The following is a 25,210-nucleotide window of genomic DNA, read 5'->3' as shown; positions in this document are numbered from 1 at the left end:
GAATGCATGCTGTAACATTCAGAATGGCTTTTTTTTCTTATTTAAAAGTCTGACGCTAATTAAGTAGGAGAAAACGATGCTAATGAAGTACAGGAAATTGTTTTAATAGGTGAAAGATTTTTCAATTAATAATCTCTGAGATTTTGAAAGTCCGTGGTAGCAGACAGATTGTAAAATTATGCTAGTTCTAGTGAACTAACACATTTTAAACACGCCTCTTGTATAGCGGAAGAGATTCAAATACTAAAAACCAAGAAAGAAGTAATCACAAAATATAAGTTTAATTACTACTTCAAAACATTTCAAAAGCAGCCAAGACTACTAAAAAAAGGAAAAACTAACACTGTAACAATACTTAAGTACAATACTCTAGAAGAGCAACACAGCTTTCATAAGATTTATAAACAGCATATCACTAGTTTAGAAAACATCTAACACCACATTTGTGAAAATAGCTTTAGACGTATATCCCCTTGGAAATAAGTTTCAGAACAGTCACTTGGAGCAGAGAAGCTGAAACTTAGGCCTATTTGTTGCTATGTTTAACTTAGTGTTGATGATATCATAAATTATTGATTTGATTACTGACATCTACAAATGAAATGGCATTTAAAAAGCAACAGACTATGGTCAGACATCATTTCAAATAAGCTAAAAGCACTTTTGAAATAAGCTATGTATGCATTTTCATGTAAAGGGCTATTAAACATGAGAACAACAAACAAGAATTCTGCATAAAATGAAAATTAGACCAGAAGACAATGTGGGAGAAGCAAAGCAAGTTCTGTCAAAAATTAACAAGCAGTACAAGAGAGACATTTGAACAAATGTTGGATTCAAATACAAAGCCATTGACCATTTAAATGCAAGGTTGAAGTTACAAATTAATGTTCTTTGAACTCTATTCCTAGACTAAATAAAGCTCAAAAATAATACTGCTTGCTTTCACTGCACACATAGTTCCATAGCGTGTTGTAATAGCACTTGGTACAAACTTGTATAAAGTTGATCTTTTAATCATTGATTGCTGGTGCAATAAGATCTTAAAAATTTCTTAAGAGTTTGATGGTAATAAAACAGACAGTTGACAGACAAAAGAAAATTGCCCAAGCCTAAAAACTGCTGGTTTTCCCAAGATAAAACATTTCAGTCGATACAGTTGTCAGGTATGTTCTCTTGCATTAATATAAGAGAAGCTGTAGATTATTGAACTACTGTTCCAATAGGGACAATCAGTACAGCAATAAAAAATATTAAAGTCAATATTTTGATTTTGCTACTCTGCAAAATGATTGATGTCAAATAAGTTGCTATAAGCTGCATCCTTGAACTCAAAGTACTGCTGCAATCACAATTAGAACAACAACCAGTTTCCAAGACTGTACTGGTTATCAGAATTGCTAATTGCACCCCAACAGCCCACATTATGTACGCAACAGTCTGGTCATCAGCTACCATCTCAGATACCCCAGATTTACAGTGGTTTCCACCCAGCAGTAAACTTAAAAGATGTGAATTTAACTTCAGTATTTAAAATTGACTCACTGAAATGAGATCAGAAATCTGATTGTTGTCAGTAGAAACCGTGACTGACCTAATAATCCTGTTGTAATATTTATGTATTCAATATGCAAATGTCTTAGAAAATACTAATCAGAATCAGTTCCAACTTAGCCATGAAAAGTAAAAGCCAGATGAGTGACATTACTTTTTAACAAGCAGTGTTCTGACCTCACAGGAAATACAAGTGATAAATATATGTATAAAAAAATCCACCTATAAGTAACTGGAACTCGCTTTTCATAAGCAAAAGAACCCTCAACTTTTTGAAAGTGGATACATTTCTGTCAATTGAAGTATTCAGCAGATTAATCTTTAGTATAGCTTGCTCTAAAAATGAAAGATGAGTCACAATATGCTGTATAGAACCAGCCTATTTTAAGCCACCAGCCCTCACAAATCCCAGATTCTTAGAATGCAATAAACGTGTTTTCTAGCGACTGGTTTGTGTGTGTGATTTTGGTTTTGTTTGGGGTTTGGTTTTTTTGTGGTTTTTTTGTTTGTTTGTTTGTGTTTTTTTACAATAACTTTTAGCACTTAATGAGAAGCCATACAGAAGATAAGAGTTTTGTCTCGTGCTGTATTGAAAATGCTTGATAACTTTTAGAAATGCTTAAGGTTCACTTGAATATGTTTACAAACAATCATGAAAGATCTGGAACATCTATATCATGGGGTTAATAAGGGCTACCTGCATATACATTGACAGAAGTTACAGCTACATACAATAGCTCAAGAAACCCAGTCTCAACTGAGTAATACAATGCACCTTTGATCTAAAGTTTAGGTAATATCTGTTTCTTAAAAACAGTCTTTTTTTTTTCCTCTGTAAACTGCTTTTAAGAGATTAAATAGGAGTATGGTAGTTCATCAGCTGAAAGAAACAGTATGGATGTATCTTATACAGTTAAAATATCTTATAAATATATTTAAACTGTATAAGCATAACATCTAAAACCAGGTTCCTACATTAGCCTCATAAAGGGATAAAATTAAGACAGGATTGTAACTATTCAAGTGAGCCTTGTTCTCAGAAGTTCTGAACAGCAATTTCTAGATACTTCTGGTTTTGAGAAACGAGTGAGAGAGTAGTTCACTGATCTTTGAAATGGCGTATAGCAGGACAGATAGAGGTGTTATTTCCTGAGTTTTTAACCCATTACAAGAGGAACTTCATTTATTCAAAGAAACACATAGCAAACTAAGAAGTAACTTATTGCATGTGTGACAAATTAAGTACATGGTCTGCCAGGAGAACCTCTGAAAGGAAACATGCACGAAAAGCCCATTTTTGTTTGTTTGCCTACAGCAGAGTTTGGTTGCTGCTTTCAAGAAAAGCTGTGAACTGGGAAACTATCATCCCAGGGATTACACCCAAGTTACAAAAAGAAAGTGGGAATTGGAAGTATTTGCAAGCAATCACCTTCTCACTCCTAAAGGCATATAAATTTGGCAAACAAGCATTTGCTGAAACACCCACTAATATTCACACTAATGAATGTCACAACCACCTGAAACGCCAGCACTCATGGGAGTCACACATCTGGCAGACATGTTTCAATAGTTACCCCACAGTACCAGCTGAGTATTTGGAAAACACAAAGCACCACTTCCATTCAGACCAAAACAAGATCAAAAGTTGTCATAACCTTTTCCTGTAATGTAACAAGTAATCAAGTATCCACTAAATACATGCAAGTAGTTAGGAAGGCAGTTTAAATGATTCCATATATGTACTGGAGTCTAGACTCCATACACTCTGGAAAAAACTTCCCAAGATGCTCGCTTTGAAAGCTACAAATAGCTTACTGTGTAGACATCTCTTAATCTTCACGTCAATAACTTCATTATCAGAGAGTACTATGGCAGACACTATGCTGACAGCATTTCTACTGACTTGGCTGTTTCAAGTGGTTCTCACAAAAGACAGATGCTGTGCATGTTGTTTTCATCTACCAAGTTACACCTTCTTGTGTATTTTGACACCTAGAATTACAGCATCTTACATCCTTTTAATCTCATCTGAGAAAATCTATGAGAAGGGAACAGAAAGCAAGGAAGGATTTCTCCTATTCTGCTTCTTTTCACAGTACAAAATACAGATATTTAAAAAAAAAAAACCAAACCACTAGAGTGATATCTGGCCTCATGGAAGTCTACGGGAATTTAAGGGACCTTGATAGGGCGAGGATTTCACACTGCATTTTTCTTCCACAGCTGCCACCTCAAATATGCAAACTGTTCCCTTTGCTAGCACAACCATATTTATTCAGTATGTATCCTTTATAAAAGCAGAAGACTGGCTGCTTACTTTCATACTCTGATGAAGCTCAGTGTCTAGTGGTTAAACATTCAAGAAAACTTGAGGGAAGGTGATAAATCCCAAGAGGAAATCCAACCCAGGACTTTAAACACGTATGTCCTGTATCCAACGTGGTTTAGTTACAGCCTAGTGTTTTACATAAAATAATAACTTTCTTATAAATAGATGAATTAACAGTCAATATTTCATTTTTAAGCTGGCTTTCCTTTTTTCTTGGGTGGACCTTTGTAGCCTTTGGCCTTTCTCCGCAAGTTTCTCCGATCTACAATGGGTACCTCAATTTCGGCTTCCTCAGAGCTGCTGTCGGCAGCCCGCTCCACTGTTGTCTGCACGTACTGATCCATCTGCTCACACTCTTCTATGTGCTCTTCTGACTGGTTCTTCTGTTCTTCCTGTCCAGAAGGCTGCTGTAAAGAAACACCCTCCAGTTCAACCACTACCAAAGAGCTCTGACTCAAGCCAGAGGCCTCCTGTGAGTTGTGCCCTGCTTCCTCATTTTGATCTTCCAACGAGGAAGCTGTTTTGGGCAATACATTTTCAGAAACAGATTCTTCTGCTGGTTCAGTTGCGACAGAGCTGGGCAGGCCATTATCAGATGGTTCCTCCGATGCTGAAGCAGCCACATTTTCAGTGGTGGGCTTTTCAGATTCTTGCTGTTCTTCAGTACTCTCCCCTTCTACTGATGTACTTTCTTCAGTCAGCATTTGTGAATCATTTGCATTTAAAACCTGTAGGGGGGTGGGGGACAAGGGTGCCAAAACAACCAGAAGGGCAATTAACTTAAGATACAAGAGGCTGAACAAATACTGGCTCTAGCTAGCAACCTCAGATGATATTTTGGCATTCAGCAACTTTTAGTACTATGAATACAGGCAACAAGCCGGTCCTTTCCTACTTTTTTGCACCAGACTATTTTGTGAACTGCATCTGATATCCAGAGTTACTCTCCTATTTTCAAATTCAAATGATTCAAAAGGATTATTCAGGTAAAAATATTCTGAAATTAATCCCACAGTGGGGGGGAGAAGAGTAAAATCTGTTCTAGAAGGGTATTTCACCAGTAATTAATTACTTGTACACTTCATCAGGGCAGAACCACCAGAAAAAAAATAAGGATGTGGCTTTTCAATTCACATCCAACTAATATTATAGTGAGAAAGAGCTCTTTCATTACTGCCAAGGCAAACTGGAGCAATGTAACTTTCTTTTTGGTATCGCATACATATATGCCTCACTACTGCATATTAAAACAGAAACATCAGTATAATCTGCTTATGGATTTACATCACCCAGCCTAACAACTGCTTCTCTCAAGAACTTTATATGGTGGTAGGGGCTATGTTCTATCTGTTACTTAACAAAAGACAAACACAACAAGACATGTATGCTCTGATGGAAAGATTACTTCACATTTTGTTTCAACTCTCTCACCTTCTCTGATACAGTGTCTTCTGAAGGTTTTGCTGGAGCCTCAAGAATTAAGGGAACAATCAGTGTTAAGGGATCTTCTTGACTCTCAACTTGCAATTTTGATTCACCACCTAGAACTTCATTTGCTGTTTCCTCTTCAGCCATAAATGAGGTCTTACCAGTTTCTTCTGTTACCTCACCATTAAGAGGCTCTGATGGATTTCCCTAAAATCAATCAATCAATCAATCAAATGTCTAAGCCATGATTATGCCCAGCCATTGTTCCCCAACACCAGTGGGTGTGATTTAAATTTGCAGCTTAATGTGAGAAGCAGATAGCTCAGGTACCTAGAAACATGTACTAGGAAGGCAGAGCAGCTAACTTAACCAGAGAATGAGCTTGGTCTGTCACCTGCACTAAATTTCTGACCATAGCTTACACTGTTTGGAGCCAAGCCAAGCAGTTTTCATGCACCTCAGAAGCATACATGCTGGAGTTACTCCTTCAACCCAACATAGTGTACGATCCACTTGCCCACTGAGCAGTAAGAACATAGAATCCTGGAGGCATTGCTAGGCACAAAGGGTAATTAGATTTAAATTCAAGTTGTTAGCAAGTTGTAGATGAAAGGTAGATCTAACATCAAAGCAGGCAAGTTTTATGTGAAGTAAAAAGGCAAACAGTAGACATTGAAATATACTAGCTATTGTTTTCTTCAAATAAACTTGTTTTTTTGTTTAAATTAGAGATACTGGATGAGATCTTGACCTTATTCCCATTCTCCAGAATTTTTAAGTAGGAGAACTCAATTACAAAAATTGGGTTGGTAGACAAACTAGAAATTCACCTTACTGAAGATCCTACGAAGTCTGTTGTTCAAAATAAGTATAATAGAATATTCCCTGAAATTAATTCTATACCATCCTGCCTGAGGTTCTCAGATATAATTCTCAGCAAAGCACTGGTAAGAAAAATCAAAGAGTTGATAGTCACACAGATCAAGCAGCAAGAGCCATATTTATCATAAACTGTAGCTGTATCCCAAACTTATCTGCTATCACTATTGCACTTAGCTCACCTCCTTCTCACTCCGTTTCTCAGGGGGTGATACACGGGGCTCCGCTTCTGATGCAGACTGGCCTTCATTTTCAACAATCATTTCCTCATCCTTCTCAACAGTATTCTCATCAGATATCACTATGGTATGTTCAGAGCTTTTAGATGTTTGGGTAGCACATTCCAGCCTGCAGCAAGTATTAAGATACATCCTTTAATCTTTGAGATGAACCCATAATTTTGGCAATCTCAGCAGTTAAATTCTTTTATGACCAATTATAAAGTACTGTATCACATGCTTGCCATAGGAAATAGGAATGCAGAAAACTACCTACATCTAAAAATGGCTAACTCCTCATTAGGAAAAAAAAAAAAATCAACTGCTCTATCTCACTACAACTATCTCACTTCCATTGTATGGGAATAAAAGTCAGAAATTTGTTTGTTCTTTTAAATCTAGAAAGTAGTAATCCATTACATATTTGGAAACCACAAAGGGGTGAGAAAGGAAGCAACTTCTCCTACTCCCACTGTAGAAACATTTAAAAATTACAGAGTTATAAAAGCAAATGTTTGTATAATTGTTGAATAGACATATATTACCAAGACTATGACTGGAAAATAATTCAAGGCCATAAACACATCATGGCTGAAGATGTATTCAGCTAGAGATTTAATTAAAAAATAGCTAAAGATGAATGCACCTGATGGGTAGTAACATTATATCAAACATTCAGTTCTCAGTTTTGAGATGATAAAACTTAGATGATCTTGAAGCATTACATGAAAGCAAAGAAAAATGCAATAGATTTGCAGGAGGCTGCTTCATGATCTCAAAGGCAGTACTGGAGGGTTTTATCCCAGGTGCCAATCTTGAGATGAAGGCACTTCACCCAAGAGAGCCCCTAACAAAAGACCCTGCTATATTTGTTAATGTGCGTGGAAGGTGAGAACAAAGCTGATCCTTGCCATCAGGATTCCCCTTAGCTCTTCTCACAAACACCACATTACACATCTTGTTAAAAGGAGCAGTGGCACCTCACTGACTTGCTTTTGCAAGGCCCAAAATACTGACATTCAGTAACAGGATAGTCCTCTCACATACCAACTAGCCAATTGTTAACAGTAACATGGCAAAGAATTTCTCAACCTGTGGCAGTGTCAAACCATGCCATTTGTCCTGTCTGAACCAGCTTAAAGGGAGCACACCGATAGTGCAGGACAGCAGTGCTTATCTCTGTAGTTCCACAGAGAAATTTAAACACGAAAAAATTAGGCTGCATCTAGCTGAAGACCTCAGCTTCATGTGGAAAAAACCCCTTTACAACAAATTTTCTTTAAAAAAAATCATGGAACAAGTTTGAGGGATTTCCTAGAAAATAACCAGGTTACCTTCAGTTCTTCAATGGGGATTTTGGAGTTGCAGTGGGTTTTTTGAAAGAACATGAGAGAGAGACACTGGGGGGACAACAGTCAGTGTGTACAGTAGCTACAGGAAAGGGAAGGAAGGAGCAATTTATTTATTTAAAATAGCCACAGTTTCGCTTTCTAGATGGAAGCCAGTGCAAATTAGTACTTCAGGCCCCATCTTGTACGAATTCTTATGGCATGCAAGTGTTACAATTCTTCACATCCTGATCTGACAGTCATTACACAGGATAACATCCTTTAAACTGGAGACAACTTCCCCCATGGCCCCCAGGATTCAAGTTTGGATATGATAGTTTTGTATCAGAATTTGTCTAAAGAAAGGGCTTTACTTTGAAGACAGGTGGCTCCCTATAACTCTTTTGTTATTAAGTGACAAGCAGTAACCAGCTCCCAAAATAAACAGCGAGAGTTTATTTTACTGCAATATGCCACCATAAAAAGAAGTCAGGAAGGGACATCTCACCTTTCCAAAGATCATACACAGCATTGTGGATACATGTCCAGTTATGTTATCACAAGATACTATACTGTATGAACACAGATGTTTCTAACTTCACACAGACTCAGTTATAAGAACACACTGAGCCCACACTGTTTTCCTGATGTCATTTCCAGTATCTGCTGAGTTTTCAGAGACACTGTATGTTGGTGCAGTCACTCTTTGGGTGATGTCTCAATTTCATTTTTCACATCAGGCTTTATTTTTAGTAATCTTAAAAACAAACAAGTAATGTGGAAAGAAAGCAGAAAAAGTATAAGTAGCACACTGTGAGACACTGATCTAGTATGGGACTGCCCAAGCAACAAAATAAGAAACCAGTAAAATATGGGCGGCTGTACCTGCTTTCTGACGCATGAAGAGCATTTTCCTCATCTCTTTGGGAAGTTCCAGGTTCAGACTCCTGGCATTTTTTTCCTATCCTGGGACGTTTTAAATGACTGCTTCGTGTCCGAATGGAAACGGGAGCCACATTAGGGTCTTAGCGAAAAATAAACAAACAAAAACAAACACAAAAAAGCACAACAAAATAAATGCAACGGAACAAATACAGTTTAAGATCTGCATGTATTTTTCCCCCCTAGTACTTCATTAAAGCAATGGAGTGCAAGTAAAAGAGTATTTCATTGTCATTTTTCTTTTTCAGAATATACATGCATAATATCTTTACCAATCATAACAATATTATCCAAAGCTTTCTAAAAGGTTTATGAGCTGAGCCTCAGCGCCTTAGTGGAAGGCATGTTTTTATACACCTTGCAGATGAACATGCTAAGACTGAAAGAGCCTGCTAACATCCACAGTAAACAATACTGATAATCAAGATTATTTTTACCTTCGGATGTGCTTCCATGGGCATCTATTGATTCTTTACCTTTTTGAGGTTCAGACTGTGAGGCAAAAGCAAAGATAATGTTATTACAAAACCTGAACTGACTGAAACACCTTCATCTCCCTACCTGTGGTTGCATCCTTCTGAAGCATCTAAAAAGATTTCCTAGTAATGATCCTATGGAAGAGCAGCTACAACTATTCTTAATTTAAGATACTTGTATGTATCTTATCTGTCAAGAGATTTTAATTATTTTTATTACAATGATGATTTTTTTTTTCCTGCATTTTACTTCTGGTCTCACTATAGAAGATAAGACTTGTAAGTAACTTGTCATCATAAACAACACTACCAAGTCTTTTTCCTAACCACTCCATTAGTAACAGGTGTCCACATCATTAAATGCTAGGAATTTTTTTTGTTCCCCCATTCTGTACAAACTCGAGGGATTACACTACAGTAGCTGACAAAATTTAATGGGAAAGCTTTATTTTTGTATTTGTATTCTCTTCTGTAGTATTATTTTTATTGTGGCATGCAACAATACAGCTGCACATGCCAAAAAAAAAACAAAAACAAAAAACAAACCAAAAAAATCAGCAGAACTTAGTGATTCAGCAGCAATGTAAGTTACATGCACAGCCAGTGCAAGAGGCTGCTTATGTCTGAGTTCTCTCCCCCTACAGCTCTTTTGCCTTTTGTTCTTCCTCACCATACCAATATTCCCATTTTTTCTGCAAGTTAGCCGAGGACTCAGTGGTCAAGCACTTGATACTCTGGAGTGGGTACAAACCGTACACATTCAAATAAAGTTACAGACATTGCTCTTCCTTAGCTGTTGGAAGTAATCTGAACTCACAATAACCGGCATCAAGGTGTTATGCTGCCTTTCCAGCCCCACTTCCAGTACAACACAAGAACAACAGCAAGAAGTGGCTATACATATATTCTGCTGCTTGACATAGTTCCAAGTGTGTTTTAAATAAGTAAGAATTTGCAGACAAATTATGACAAATTATTCTAGCATCAAAACACACAAAATAGAGAGCACTAAGTGGAAGGTGAAAATGAAGGCTGAGGAATGTTTTTTCCTGGTTTGGGAGAAGGTGGGGTATTTTATTTTGTCTGGTGGTCCAACAGTTTTCAGAGCATCCCAGAACTGCTTATAGATAGTGCAGATGCCAAGAACAAAGCTGCCACAAATTCTACCAAGCTATGAGAGTTGGAGCACTTTGGTATCCTCCGTTTTCTTCTTTTGAAAGAAGGCAAGAGACAGGGCTTGAGTCCTTAACTCACAGCAACAAAAACAGGAAGAAATGCTACCCCTCTGCTATCTTCTCTGAGTATACCTATATAGCTCTACAACCAAAACATACATTTTAAGATCATTTTGCCAACATGATCACTATTGGAATCTGAATCAGACCAGCTGCCACTTAAATTGAAGAGATAACAGAATGTACAAACTCTCTGCATAACCCAGGACTGCTCTTCGAGAACTTCAAATAGAAATATCAAGCAAGATTAACACACAGTTGATCAAACACACTAATCTGCTAAAATCCTTCATTTCTTAATTCAGAAATGTATTCTTTTGTAGAAATTAAAAATATTTACTGAACATAAAGAACAGGTCAGATGAATAGGACAAGATGCATTATATGAGTATAGAAAACCATATATTTAAAAGGCTTGAGAGCTTTTACGTTAACAGTGCGTGTACCTACACTTAGCTGTGTTTCCAGCTCCGTGTTTTGTCCACGTGCTTCAGATACGGCTGCAGACTGCAAACAATGATCCTCTGCTTGAGAACTCTTATTTTCTTTCTGTGCGGCCTCTGATGTTAAGATTTAAAAGAGGAAATAGGGAAACGGAAAATTATAGTACATTTATATTACAATTAACCATTCCAAATATCATCTCTCAGATCTCAGGACAAAAAAATATTTCTGCTAATTTCCATAGACAGTGTTCACAGAAGTCACTGTTGTAGAGAGTTTGTTCAATTTTTAAAAAATGTCAGAAAACAACAAAACAAAGCATCCATACCTGAAATTCTGAGATTTTCCCTATATATCATAAAGACAATAGATGTTCTCTGGAACCAAGATCCTGGTCCTTCCACTTGCCACAAAAGGTTATGATCTGCAGGGTACTTCTCAAGATATTGCTTACAAGCTGAACAAACATAAGAAAAAAACAGCTATATTATATATACACTATATACTCAGCTGTACCTCAGTTTTTAAAGTTTACCTGAAAATAAATTAATTTACAGCCTTCCATCATACACACAAACTACCCCAGAAAGAACTGTTCAACAGAACAGATGAGTCTGAAATAAACATAATATTGCTTTACCCTACTCATCCTTCTCAATAAAACCTTTCTTCAAGTTTAAACACTTTCCATTATTATCTTAAACTGCAAACAAAGATGAGTGGGGTTTTCTTCTTCTTCTCTAGGCACCCACTTGAGAGTTTTACAGCTTCACTGGTCACAGTACCTGCTAATCAATCACATGTCCCAACCCAGGACAAAAGGGCTCTTAGGCAGAGGACATAGTCAAGTGTTTTCTGTCACCCCGTGTTACTATAGGCACTTATGAAATGCACTCTATGAGAATGCTAACACACTACCATTGCATGGTTTATCACCCACACACTGTTCACTTCTGGAATATTTTCTTCTGTGCTGTCCATCCACATCTCTTCTCCTGATACACATACTAAACATGCATGTGGAGTGGCATGCTTTGACATTATTCTTTAGCAGCTTCCAGGAAAACTACCATTTTTACCTGATTCATTATTGATGCATAATCTCAGTGGACAATCATAGAATGGAATAATAGAATGTCCTGAGTTGGAAGGGACCCACAAGGATCATTGAGTCCAACTCCTGTCCCTGCATATGACAACTCAGAGGAAGAGCTCAGCGCCTGCCCCTCCTTCTTCCCTTGTGAGGAAGCTGTAGGTGTGTGTTTATCCAGCTGTGGGCTGGACATCTTGTAGAGGAGGATACTGTGAGAAACACTATCAAAGGCTTTACTGAAATCCAAAAATATCACATCAACAGGCTTCCTTTGGTCTATCAGGTGGGTAATCTTGTTGTCGAAAGAAATTAAGTGTGTTAAGCATGACTTTCACCTCATGAACCCGTGCTGGCTGGGACTAATGACTGCATTGTCCTTCAAGTGTTTTTCAATAACTCTCAGAACAATCTTCTCCATAATTCTGCTAGGAACAGACGAGGATGACAGGACTGTAGTTACTTGGGTTATTCCTGTTGCCCTTCTTGAAGACTGGGACAACATTTGCCAGCTTCCAGTCAATTAGGACCACTCCAGATTCCCAAGAGCATTGAAAAATCACCAAGAAAGTTCTCACTATTACATCGGCCAGCTCTTTAAGTATACTCAGATAAATCCCATCACGCAGATCTAGCCAGAACAGCAAATAGCACACAAGACTGATAAACTCATAACCATCCCCATTCTCACAGTTATAGTTCTCTGGCCCAGGGCTCTAGGAGTCCTGGAGTCCATTGTTGGTGTTGAAGACAGAGGCGAAGAAAGCATTAAATGTCTTGGCTTTGTCTATGTCCCTGTTTGTGAGGTGACCACGCTCATCAACTAAGGGGCCAATGTTATTTCTGGCTTGCCTTTTGCTATTAGTATATTTTAAAAAGCATTTTTTATTGTCCTTTACAGTACTGGCCAGCTTCAACTCTATTTGAGCTTTAACCACATGCATTTCCTTCCTCTGGTGGCAAGCAGCACCTTTCTAGTTCTGCCTGACCTTGCTTCCACTGGCTAAATATTAGGGGGTTTTTTGCCTTAGTTCTAGAAGATCCCAGCTCAGCCAAGCTGCCCTTCTGCCTCACCTGCTTGACTTGGGACATTTTGGAATTGCCTGGTCCTGTGCTTTTAGGAGGTGGTACTTAAAAAGTGACCAGAACTGACAGATCCCAGCACCTTCAAAAGCTTTTTCCCAGGGGACCTTACTAAGTAGTTCCCTGAGCAATCTGAAGTCCATTCTCCTCATATCCAGAGTTGAGGTCTTGCTGTCACTTTTCCTCCTGTTAGCATATATTTTGAACCTGACTGCTTCATGGTCACTGTGGCCAAGGCAGCCACCAATTGCCACTTCACCCACAAGATCCTGCCTGTTAATAAGCAGCAAATCCAGGAAGGCACCTTTCCTGGTACAGGTACTAAGGGAACTGACCAAGAAGTTATCACCCAGATGCTTTAGGAATCTTTTGGACCTGTTTTTACCAGCTGTGTGGTATTTCCAGTTGACATCTGGCAAGTTGAAGTCCCCCATGAGGACAAGTGCAGATGACTTAGAGGCTTCCCTTAGTTCCAAGAAGAATAACTCAGTGTCATCATCCTGGCTGGGTGGCCTACAGTAGATTCCCATGATGACATCCACTTTGTCTGTCCTAGATTCCTGCTGTATCATTCCTTGGCCAGGGAAATGGATTAATCATTAAATTCTGCTCAAGACAGTTTGCTGGTTGAAGCCTAAAAAACCAGGTCTAGTCAGATCCAACAACAGATAGTGGAACTTGGAAATGCAGATTTCCAGGGGCTAAGAAGGCCAGATGAAGATGTTCAGAGAAGCAAGTCTGGCAGATGGCCTAAGAGTAAGACAAGTCTTGAGAAACAGAGTAAAGGAAACATGCATCTTGCCTCAACACAGTCCCAAGAAACATCATTCCCAGGATGTATGTCATTTCCTAGATGACATAACCCCCTCTTGGATTGCTAATGGAAGAGCTGTAAGTGTTTTCCTCGTACATTAGGACTGTGCCTTTTTATACCCAAGTTAAAACATAGCCTAGTATGTCCATTTGACCAGAAGTTCCGAGAAGGCATGAATGAAATGACCTTGTGAGGCTTATGAGTGAGCAAGAAAAAGCTGCTATATAGACCTTAGATCACACACCAAAACACCTCAGCCCATTCTGGAGGCCTGGGGGGATGCAGTGGTGAACTTCATGGCAGCTGAAAGCCAATGGAGATCCAATAATCTGATCTCATGTAGAGGATTAAAAACCTAATCAGGAACTATTTCACTGTCTTAAACAAATCAGGATTTATAAGCTTCAGTGAAGAGCAGAACATTTAATACCAAAAGTGAGGATGCAGCCACAAGCAGAAAGCTTGAATGACAGCACATATTTGGACATGTAAAGAAAGCACAAAGAAGAACAGAAGAATAAAATAAAGAGCTTGCCTGTATACATGAAGGATGAGAGTGGGTACCGTAGGCCAAGAGAGTCTTCTTTAAAGGAATCCACAAAGTCTTCCAACATAATTAGACCAGAGTCTCTCTCACGATGTTTCTTTCTTACAAACATTGTGTCCATCACTGGCAGTGTGTAAGTCATATTACGGTGAGAGCTGCAAACACTTCCTGAAATAACAGGAGGCCGAAATATCCATCAGTACTTCAGCATTAACATGCTGCAGCATGCATTTTAGTATATTCGAATGAAGAGTTCTGTAATTTATAAGATGGACATGAGAGTATAACTGTAAATCATATAAAATTATATTTTAAATTATTAAAATAATTTATAACATTCATTAAAAATAAATAATTGCTATCAGCCATTATTGCCTCCTTGAGCAAGCTTCATAATGTTGCCAAGATACATTAATAGATTAACACGTTAGGAAAAAAAAAAATCAATAGTGGCAGAAAATAATAGCAAAGGTAAAGAGAGGAAAAATCTCACTTTAAAGTCTCACTATACAATTCCATAAGAAAAATAATACTGAGACTTATACAAATTATGCATTGCATAATTTACTTTTTTGAAAAGGAAAAACAAAACACAAAAACAAAGACAATCAGAACTAATTAGCTACTAATTCCTATCTTGGTTGCCAGACCAGAATAGGTCAGTGACGCAGAAAGTTTACTACTTTTTATTAAAGTTTGCAAAGGCACAGATATATGTTAGATGGGGGAAATCTCCATCAATCCTCCAGTACCACCATTAATCCTGAATTAGTTAACAATGGATAGAGATGGAACAAAAATGCCAGACTGTTTCTCCTTGATCCAAATATTTGTATTCTACAAAGCACTATCAATGTGCTAAACAGCCTAAATTTTATTCTGCAAAACAAGAAAAACACAGTGAATTCCAAAATAACTAAAAGGAAATTATAATGTTTTAGAAAAAAGAGAAAAACAACAGAAAGTCTAACAGTAATAACATAAACCTGGAGGCTCAATTGTTATCTCTGAGGGAATGCATGTGTGGAATGAAAAGGAATATTTTTGTTATCACCAGGTGTAGCTGAATCTTACAGCTTTGAGCAAAGTTTCTATGCTGTCATGCTATAAAATGTTTAAGTGAGAAAGACATCTGATTCTAGAACCATTTGAGATATCATGTGAGATTAACAGCATGTCTGCATTCTGGAGCTAGGTCCAAAAAAATAAACACCACCACCACCCCAGGCCCCCCAAAAAACCCACACCAAACACCACCAAGCACAGCCCAATCCCACCATAAACAATTATTTTACAGAAGAAAAAAAAAAAACACACACAGACAAAAAATTTTGAGGTATACCTCATTTCTATAGTTTTAAATGTATTTTGTGGAATATGAAGAAATCTAAGAACTTTCTTAAATTGCTAAAGCACATAAGCATTTGAGCTGGGCATTTTAACAGCAATCTGACCTCTTATGGTTTCAGGAAAACATCATCTCATTAGGCCTGCAAGGCTTGTAAAGTCTACTAAATACAATACTCTTCAAATAAGCTCCCTTTCTCCCTCTATCTATCCCCCTAAATCCCACAATACTCAAGTGTTTTACCTGTAGGTTTAACAGAGTAGAATCCAATAGCCTCTCCTTTTTTCCACATGATCTTAGCATAGTCATTGCTACGATGACAGAGAAATGGGACGTCAGTTCCTTCCATTTCTTGCGTCCGATAGATAATACGATTCAGAACATAAAGAACAATCCTCTCTCCAAGAGAGTTCACCTAAAGAAACGCAGAAGAACATTTTAAAAGAGTGCCCAGATCAGTTAATACTCACACATCAGAGACCTTATTTTTCCAAGTCACCAGTTAACACAACTGCAGAGTCAAGAGAAGCTGGAACTGCTAAAGCAGGATGAAGTTCTGGGGTTTGCCTGAGGACAAGGAGATGCTCAGAAGCCCTATCAACAGGATAAATAGAAAGCAGTACCACAGACACAGGGCACTTCACAATTTCTATGTAACTCCTAATCCAACAGGTAAAAGCTGAGAGAAGTGCTGGTAGAGGGGCAGTAGGGGAAGTTCTAAAATTTAAACTCAAAACTTTTTGGATTTAAGAAACATTCACCAAACACAGGAGCAGTACACCAGCCTCAAGACTTTCCAGGCTAGCAGGTAATTAGAGCCCTACAAAGGAGAAATGATGAGCCTCGCAGGGCAGCAGGACTTGGTACACTCAATCACTGCTGGTAAGAGTGGCAGACAAGAGGAGATGATGCAGTGCAAGAACTAGGTAAAACCATTTCTGTGGCACAAAACAAAGAACTCAATATCCTTTTCTCTGTCCTGCAGGGTTCCCTTTACATATGAAATTTAAGCTCACCACTATCCTACCCCCTTGTGAAGGACGAATGAGGAACCATGCTCTCTTCCCAATGCCCAGAGTTTCAGCTACCCTGCCTGTAAGAGACTGAGCTTTCATGGTTTAATCACCATCCCACCATTAAGAAGCAAATGGAAAACAAGGCTACAGGGCAAATTCTCTGGAGTAAATAAATAAATAAACAAAATCAAATCAAAGATGAGTGCCTGGATTCCACGAGCAGATACAGATTACACTCCTGGAAAAATACAGATTTCGAGTTTTGGAAAAGCAAACCAAATCAAAACAAACCTCCATGCTACCCAGGTGTCAATAATGGTAGCAAAGGTCAATGACAAGCAATAAAGCAGATACCACAGTTTACTTTTCCAAACCTTATGTATTGTCACTGCAAGCTATCAGCTCCAACTCACCTCTATCAAACAGGCCCCTGACAATACTTTTAGCTTACTAGTCTCATGATGAGACCAATAGGTACTGCTAGGGTACAATGCACCACTGTACCAAGACATTTCAATACAACCAGATATACAATGCTCTAAAAAATAAACTCTCATCATCATTAACTTTTAAATAGCTTACATATGAAGTTACTGTACGAGAGTCACTCTTGCTCTAGACACTAACTTCACAATGAACTTCCCTTCCCTGTAGTACTTATTCCCCTATTCCCATTGACCTTGCTTTTGACATGAGACAGCCAACTCATTTCTGAATGAAATGAAAACATGTAACATCTCACACACTAGCTACTCATCATAACTTGCTATTATCTTGAAGGATAATAATAACTGCGAGGTGAATGTTACAGTGCTTTACCTGATGAAGCCCCTGTCTAGCAGGAACAGATGTTCTCACAATGTCATCAACTGACCACCACTGGTCAGCAAGATACAGGGCTACAGCTTGAAAGAAACACAGGAAATAAAAAGTTAGTGATTCTTACAATTCCAAAAGAAAGATATTATTTAAAGCTGCCAAATAATTAGGAATAACACTGTAGTAACCAAGTTAAGAATCTTTTATTTGGCACTATATTCATGCAGCTCTTACTATGCTAGCACAACAAATGCGGTGCTATACACCCCCCCCATATGCAATGCTCCCTAGTCCCAAACTTGTTTGAAAACCACAAACAATAAAAACACAGATTTTGTGCAGTACAACATACAGGAATTGTTTTCAGACATATGCACTATCCTTCATCACTGTGCTCTAGCACCTCCTTCCACTAAAAAACAAGCCTGCCAAGAGAAGTCTCATTCACACATATATTTTAGTTTTGGGTTGAAAATGGATATTGATATTGAAACTGTGCAAGCTTCAGGGAGTCGGATATAAAAAAGGCTGATGGCCATAAGATTAGTGATCAGGAAGATGTTGATCTACAGGGATTTGTGGCAAACTTGGCAATCATATATACATAGCATTTAATGGAAAGAGAAGGAAACATGGAGGACTGGAAAGGAAGGGAGAAATCGGGAAAAAGACCCCAAAAAACAGTGAAATGTCACCTTAGCTAGAGCTATGTCGCTACCTAAAGCTAAAGGTGCTGCACTTGGTGACGATCAAACATAGCTACTAAAGAGCATCTAAATTAATGGGGAAATAATTGGATACTATGAATGCTCAATAAACTTCTTTTGGAGAGGTGAGAGATCACGAGATACACGTTGCACTTGATTCAGACAAGTGCCATGTTATTTTGCTAAGTATTTTGTGAAATCAGTAAGTCCAGTTGTACTCTGATTAGCACGCAAAGTTCGATAACTTGTGTGTATGAATCCACAACAAAAATATAGTATAGAAACAAGAACACAGTAAACAACAAATGGAAAATCTGGCAAAGTTATGAGATACACTAGTGTGAAATGAGTGAGGGACTGGTTACATCTATTTGTCAAAGAAACAGCAGAGATTAAAAATCTTAAAATGAAACCTGTGAGTGAGTCCCATGGTGGAAACAAAGCAAGAACTTTGTGTGACTGCTCTTCACCATAAAGAGGAACGAAGCCCACAGTTGACAAGGTAAGAGGAATCTGAAACAAGAGTACACAATATTTCAATGACTCTTGCTAAAAAAAAATTAGTAAAATGCACAAAGAATGTTTAGCTGGGTGAGCAAGTCAAATGAGCAAACCAAGCGCTTAACAGTCAACTGTAAAGGACAAGCATCAGTTTCTGGCCCTTTAGATTGTTCTTCCTAAAGACAGAATACATTACAAAGAGCTCTGACTCTCAAGCTCTGGCAGAATTAGCTACAGTAATTTATACTGTTGCAGCTCTCTGCTGTCAGCAGTTTGTATTTACGTGCACAACTGAAGTAAGACGCGCAAGGAGCCAGCAGTATGTTCACTTCAACTGCCCCAGCGATGCAAGCTGCCAAAGCCAACAGAACTACGAGGCAGACAGTCAAGTAAAGAAACAAACTGCTGTTTGTTAACACAAGCCCTAATGTGCTAAACTGGGAAGGCTGGATTCAAAAGGGTTTTCTTCCTTCAAATTGCACACATTTTAGAAATTCCAAAGTCGTCTGCTTGATTTTCCCTCAAGAGCAACATGAGAAGGGTTAAATCAATCTACCCTTCAGGAGCTGAGTACCTCTGTGGAAATGCATTTAGATATAATTTCACATTTTTTCAATATTTAATTAATGCATAAAAACTAGCCAGACATAAATTATGAGGTAAATAGATTTGCTTATCCAATTTAAGAAGATTATGATACGCTATGCCACAAGTGAGAATGTTAATACAAGCAAATATTTAGGCATACAGCACTTGCAGCGAAACGCAGGAGAGTAGTCAAGACTCCGCTTCTGCCAAGGAATCTGCAGCACTAACCTTTTGTTCCCACAGAGTCTCAGCTCACTTATTTTTCATTTGACACCATTGTTTTTACTGGTACTAGTTCTAATAGAAACGTTCATCTAGACAGAGCCAACATTGACCAACTTATCACACATGTGACAAGTGTTTAAAGCATGAAGTGTCACATCCAGCCTACACTAGAACAGCAAGGAATATTTCAGATAAAAAGAATCACTTCTGAAATTAGTGGAACTTGCTGATCAAGAATTGAACCCAACCATGAAGAACACTAAAAAAATTGAGATACAAAGAGTCAGTTCATTTCAGTAAATCATTAACTCCTTAGTTAAAATGACAGGTTGTGACTGTAGGTTGGACTAGATGATCTCCAGAGGTTCACTTCAACCCCAACCATTCTGTGATTCTGTGACTATGAGACAGTGCTTTTTCAGAACTTGACTCATCAATTGAAATTTTAAGGTTTTTAAAAAATGATTTAATGCGTACAGACCCATTGCCTAGATGCAGCAAATTGTCACTGATGCCCAGTTTAAATTCCATAACAAAATTTCTTAAAATTTAGAGCTTAACACACAAACAGGAATTGGAAGACACAAAAGCTTTGCTAAAATAATTACGTAATGCAAAATTTATGGACCAAAAATGTTAGATCTTTTAGATCTATGAGTATGTCAAGAAAACTGGGACTAAGGTATTTGCTGGTTCTTACTTTGCGATGGTTTGGCAGAGACAAGAATTCAGGTTGGTCTGGATTCCCACAGCGAAGGTCAGACAAGTAGTTTTCTGCTGAGCTCTCCAGGTCCTCATGGCTGTAGCTGTTCAACACATCCACAGGGAATGACATCCTCTTGAGAAATAAGCAAAATTATTACTGTTGATAGTTTGAGAGACATGCTGCACTGTTTAACACATAACTAAATACATAACTAAGACTGCTGAACACTCCCCGCTCCCCCCAGCACTCTAGAGCCCTCTATATCCAAGCCAGAAAGGAGAAATGCTGCAGGCACTTAATTAGGATGGTGTCTATTAACAACATCTGTGAAACAATACATGAACCCAACCCGCCTTTGTAAGCAGAAAAGGATGGGTTTAGCCCATAGATCCTCCCAGACGCAAACACAGAAGATTTGCAACACACAAGCCCCTTGTTTGCAGTACATATACCATAGATCACAACATGCTGCCTGAGGCAGCAAGCTCAGCTACCTCCCTCCCAGCGCATGTTTTTGAGGCCATAGATCAAGCAATAAGCAACCAGTCAAATGAAAAGCAAACAGCTCAAAAGATAACAACAAGGTTAGATAAGACCAACAAGAAAGATAAGGTCATTTATTTTGGACACCTGGCATCTGAATGTATCTCTGAAGAACCCAAAGCACTGTTCAGAACTTCTCTCAACAGCTGGACAGTTCATGTGCCTACTAGTTGGTTGTTTCCAAAAGCATTTCAATCGCCAACAGGAGATGCTACAAGCTCATTAAAAACAAGAGCTCACAACAGACCAAAGAGACACTTTAAGGTGGTGAGTAGACAAACTAAACCACTGAAGACCAACCACAGTGGCAATAACCTCTTGAAAGCTCTTAAGATTCAAGTCTTCCTTGTTGAAGTGGTGTCAAATAAAGATGAACAAAATCTCCTGAAATCCACTGAGTCCTCTTCAGCTAAGGCTCTTGCAGCTCTATAAAACTATACACAGAAACAGACCTCTCAGCTCCTTTTGAGCTACAACCCAAAGTCTCACAAGCATGAGCTACCACAAGTTCATGAGAACCTGTTCTGGCAGAACACAGCCATCTCCTTGACCTGTCTCACTCAGCTCCCAGGGACTCAACACTCAAATCCCAAACCCACAAAGCTTTTCATAGAAGATTTACAATTCCTAGTCGTCACTATGAAGTACTTTTTAAAAAATTTTATTTTAAATCACAGTCTCCAATTATTTTCTCCTTGATCTCCAGTCTCCTACCATTAATCCTCCACTCAGTGTTCTACTGACGCAGGTAAATCACATGCAGAATAAGTTTTTATTTCAACTTACCCAGTAGCAATTAAAAAGTCTGCATTTTGAAAGCTTTTTAACAGCAATAACCTACTATTATTAAGTTGCTTGAATAGATAAGGCTGCTCCTTCTACAAGAGATTTTTTTTTTCCTGTTAAAAATCAAAAAATAAACTTGGACATGGTTTCACTGGCATTTACAACTGCTGGCTTTAGTGCTTTTCGTGATGAAAACACAAATGCTATTGTTTAGATATAAATACAAATTGCCACAGCAATTTCCTTTCAAATTCAGCTCATTCCTTCCCCTAATCTGTTATTTGGGTTTTCTCTTGCTTTCTCTTCCAGTCTCTCACACTCCTCCTGCTTCTGGTCACTGTCTCCTTCAGATGCTCCACTGCAACTCTTAATCCTCCAGCAGTTTCTTCCCACCTTCCAGGTGCTGTCCTTGCTAACAGAGCAGAAGGAAGCAAGAGACACTTGGCACCAGCAAACTTCATTTGCTCCTCCTGTTTGCAAACCAAAGGTGAGGCATGTGTGCCTTTGAATGCAGCAGCAATGCCCAGCAGCCAAAGGAGCTGCTGCACGGCGAGAAATTAATCCACTGCTGGTTTCCTCACCTCTAGCAGACGCGGTTTTATCCACCCATACTATAGTTCTGAAACACACCAGCAATACTGTAATATAAATAAGGTGACTAGCTTGATGTAAGTATTTTGGAAGAGAAACAAAAAAAGAGGTGTAGTGTGAGAGTACATGTCTCAGCTACTACAACAGGATGAGGCTTTAAAACCCAGTAAACTGCAACAGGCCTGGTAAATTCTGTTTTATAGGAATACAGACATATGAAAGTCACAATTTAATTTTCTGTATGCTGGCAGAAAGGGGAAATCCCCCTCCACTCTTACAGAAATACCTAAGTGCTTGAGTAACTCCCACAATAACAGCCAGACCGAGCTGAGTTTTCATTATTAAATGACAAATAGACAAGCAAGCCACAAGCTATAACTGAAAGCCTCTAGGTAATAATTCCTGACATTTTTTAGAATAAAAATATGCAAGGCCAAAGCAGAAAACATGCAATAAGAAATTCAGTAGATTATTTGAGTTCCAACCACTATACCACTATGAAAGTAAAAGCAATGACCATATCTTTGCCTGTAAGTAAAAAAAGACAAAAGACTCTTTTCTACTATTTAATAAATTCATTGAATTGCACCCAACATCATTCAAGGACATTCTTTCTGTTGAGCTGTTTGGGTTACCTGGCACTTTCATATAGCGTACTTTGATTTTTATCCATTCCCAACTCATTTACATTAGTCACTTTTGACTTTTCATCTCATATCATTTACAGAGAACAGGTTATGGGGGTGGGGGGAAGAGAAACAAACCAACAAAAAAACACAACCACAAAAAACACCAATACAGAGCAATCTTCAAGACTAAACCAAAGAAAACCTACTCAACCATTCCTGCTAAATAATCATCTATCATTTGTACCATGCAGCACATTAAACATGTATGGTGACAAGCTCTCAAACACTTGTGTGGTATACTTTTTCTCATTTGTTGATGAGATGAGAAATACTTTACAACAATTAAGTTCATGAAATTCCTGGAGAAATTAGTAACAATACACAAAGTTATCATATTACATTAAAGGCATTAAATAGCTGATAAAAGGAGAACATCCCACACCACTCTACAGCAGAGCTGTAAGCAGTTCAACAGTCCAAAATGCAAGCATCTTCATTTTGAAAGGCAAAATAACTTAACAAAGACAAACCAAATGGTTTCCAATAGTGATAAATTAATACATTTCCCTCATAAAAGCACACCTGGTTTGTCAACATCTTCAACCAAGTAAGAATACAGGTGGCTCCACATCTAGCCAATCTCAAGTAATACAGGAGGAAAAAAAAAAAAAAAGGAAAGAAAAACCAGCTTTTTAATTTTTCTTGACAAGAGCATTACAGATTTTTCTCCACAGAGGCAGCAGCAACAGCAGAGGTCTCTGCCACCATCTCTCATGCCCTTTTTTTTGTTGCTTTAAGCCTCTATGTGTTGCACGACTGTAAAACTGTCAGGTCAAATCCTTGTCACGCACTGTGGGACCACGCTCTGGTCATGGGGTACCACTCCGATTGGTTACCAAACAGTCAGGATGACCGAGCACATACGACGTAGCCTTAAGCAACCAAACTCATCACGACCATTTGTACAAAAGGCATATTAAAATGTGTGTTTGGAGGGGGGGAATAAAATTTATTTTATTTTTTAAAAGAGGCAAATGTTTTTCATGTTTCAACTGAATGAAAATAAATGTCGCACTCTTCAAAACCATATCATTTCACATAACAGTAATAAAGATTGTATGTCTTAAACTCACATGAACAATGTTTGCTTTAATGTGGAATTGTATCACTTTCCCCCTTGTCAACATTACACGAGCTACTACGGGAGAAATGGCACGTCCTTTTTTCAGAACAGCTGCAGCACCAGAGGTTAACAGAGATCAATTCAAGAATACCAAAAAATACACATTTAACAAAATGAGTGAACACATTCCTGTACAACTGAGGCTGTTCTTTATTCACAAAATCTTTATTACTATAAACATAAGGCTAAAAAAATACCTTTCAGTAGAAAAGTGGGCAACTTTGCAAATTGATTTAATTATACATTATAGCTGCAACTCCTATTCTATCTTAGAAGTGCATGAAGGAGAGGTGCACAGTACATGCAGCTTCCAGCTCATACGTGAATTTCAGCAGGAACTAAGAGATCTGTTCATCCCCTTGCTGACTGTCAAAAAAAGTCCCACAAAACAGCTGAAAGAAGCCAAAAGCTGTATTATTTCTTACAGCACGTCAGAGGGCTTAAATGCAGCTTAAAACTGTTTTGGGTACATTGATCTTAGAGGGACTGAAGTCTAAGTGGTTTAGATTTAGAGGAATCAGGATTAATTTCCAGCTCTGGCAGACTTCATGTGAGTACACGTTATTTGATCTGCCTGAACTCCTCATCTACAAAATGCAAATAATCATTACCTTATAGAGACCAGTATGAGAAATACTTTACCAAGGTCTTGATATACTTGAACACAAATTGTTTCAAAACTTGACAAATGCTGGAAGTAGACAATTACTTACACAGCACAATTTAAATGCACAAACAATTCACCAAGGACTTTTCAACATAGAAAAACTGGGATAGATAAAGATGCCTGGTATAATGATGCCTGGCAAAACGAAATCAACAGCTACATAGCAGGTGAACAATCTTCAGATTTAAATTTGTGCTTAACAAGAAATAATAATTAGGGGTTTTTTGTTGGTTGGGTTTGGGGTTTCTATGTGATTTTTGTTGGTTGTTGTTGGGTTTTGTTGGTTGTCTGTTTTTGGTTTTTTTGTTTGTTTTTTGTTTTGGTTTTTTATTGGTATTTGAAGTCTAGAGAGCAGATACTGGGGTGCTTAAGCTGTGACCTGCAGAAATTTTCTGGTAAACCAGGACAACTAATCCAGCCTCAGCCCACAGGACACACATCAGGTCCAGTCCTGTAATGAAGTATTGGCCTATGGTGACAAAAATTAAACAGCAGTAGTGCCTGACCTAAGCTTTAACCTATTTAAGCAAGCAC

General features: G+C 38.2%; 1 protein-coding gene across 1 annotated transcript in view; it reads right to left on the bottom strand.

Annotated features, from left to right (window-relative positions):
- Positions 1–4,074: 4,074 nt before the first annotated feature.
- The window catches only part of FAM169A (family with sequence similarity 169 member A), a gene marked incomplete at its 3' end in the record, with an annotated part of 31,371 nt that continues 10,235 nt past the window's right edge, over positions 4,075–25,210 (bottom strand). The window contains exons 2-13 of the mRNA XM_080362537.1: positions 20,272–20,409; positions 18,671–18,770; positions 17,551–17,636; positions 15,959–16,130; positions 14,356–14,535; positions 11,162–11,290; positions 10,840–10,949; positions 9,116–9,170; positions 8,622–8,760; positions 6,373–6,538; positions 5,315–5,518; positions 4,075–4,611 (exon numbers count right to left, since the gene is read on the bottom strand). Coding sequence (XP_080218663.1) covers positions 4,075–4,611; positions 5,315–5,518; positions 6,373–6,538; positions 8,622–8,760; positions 9,116–9,170; positions 10,840–10,949; positions 11,162–11,290; positions 14,356–14,535; positions 15,959–16,130; positions 17,551–17,636; positions 18,671–18,770; positions 20,272–20,406 — 2,013 coding nt within the window. The 5' untranslated portion in view covers positions 20,407–20,409. The remainder of the gene's footprint in view (positions 4,612–5,314; positions 5,519–6,372; positions 6,539–8,621; positions 8,761–9,115; positions 9,171–10,839; positions 10,950–11,161; positions 11,291–14,355; positions 14,536–15,958; positions 16,131–17,550; positions 17,637–18,670; positions 18,771–20,271; positions 20,410–25,210) is intronic.

Source organism: Nesoenas mayeri (assembly GCF_963082525.1).
Source record: "Nesoenas mayeri genome assembly, chromosome: Z".
Taxonomy (NCBI): Eukaryota; Metazoa; Chordata; class Aves; order Columbiformes; family Columbidae; genus Nesoenas; species Nesoenas mayeri.
The sequence above is the reverse complement of the archived record's forward strand: the minus strand, read 5'-3'. Positions and strand labels throughout refer to the sequence as shown.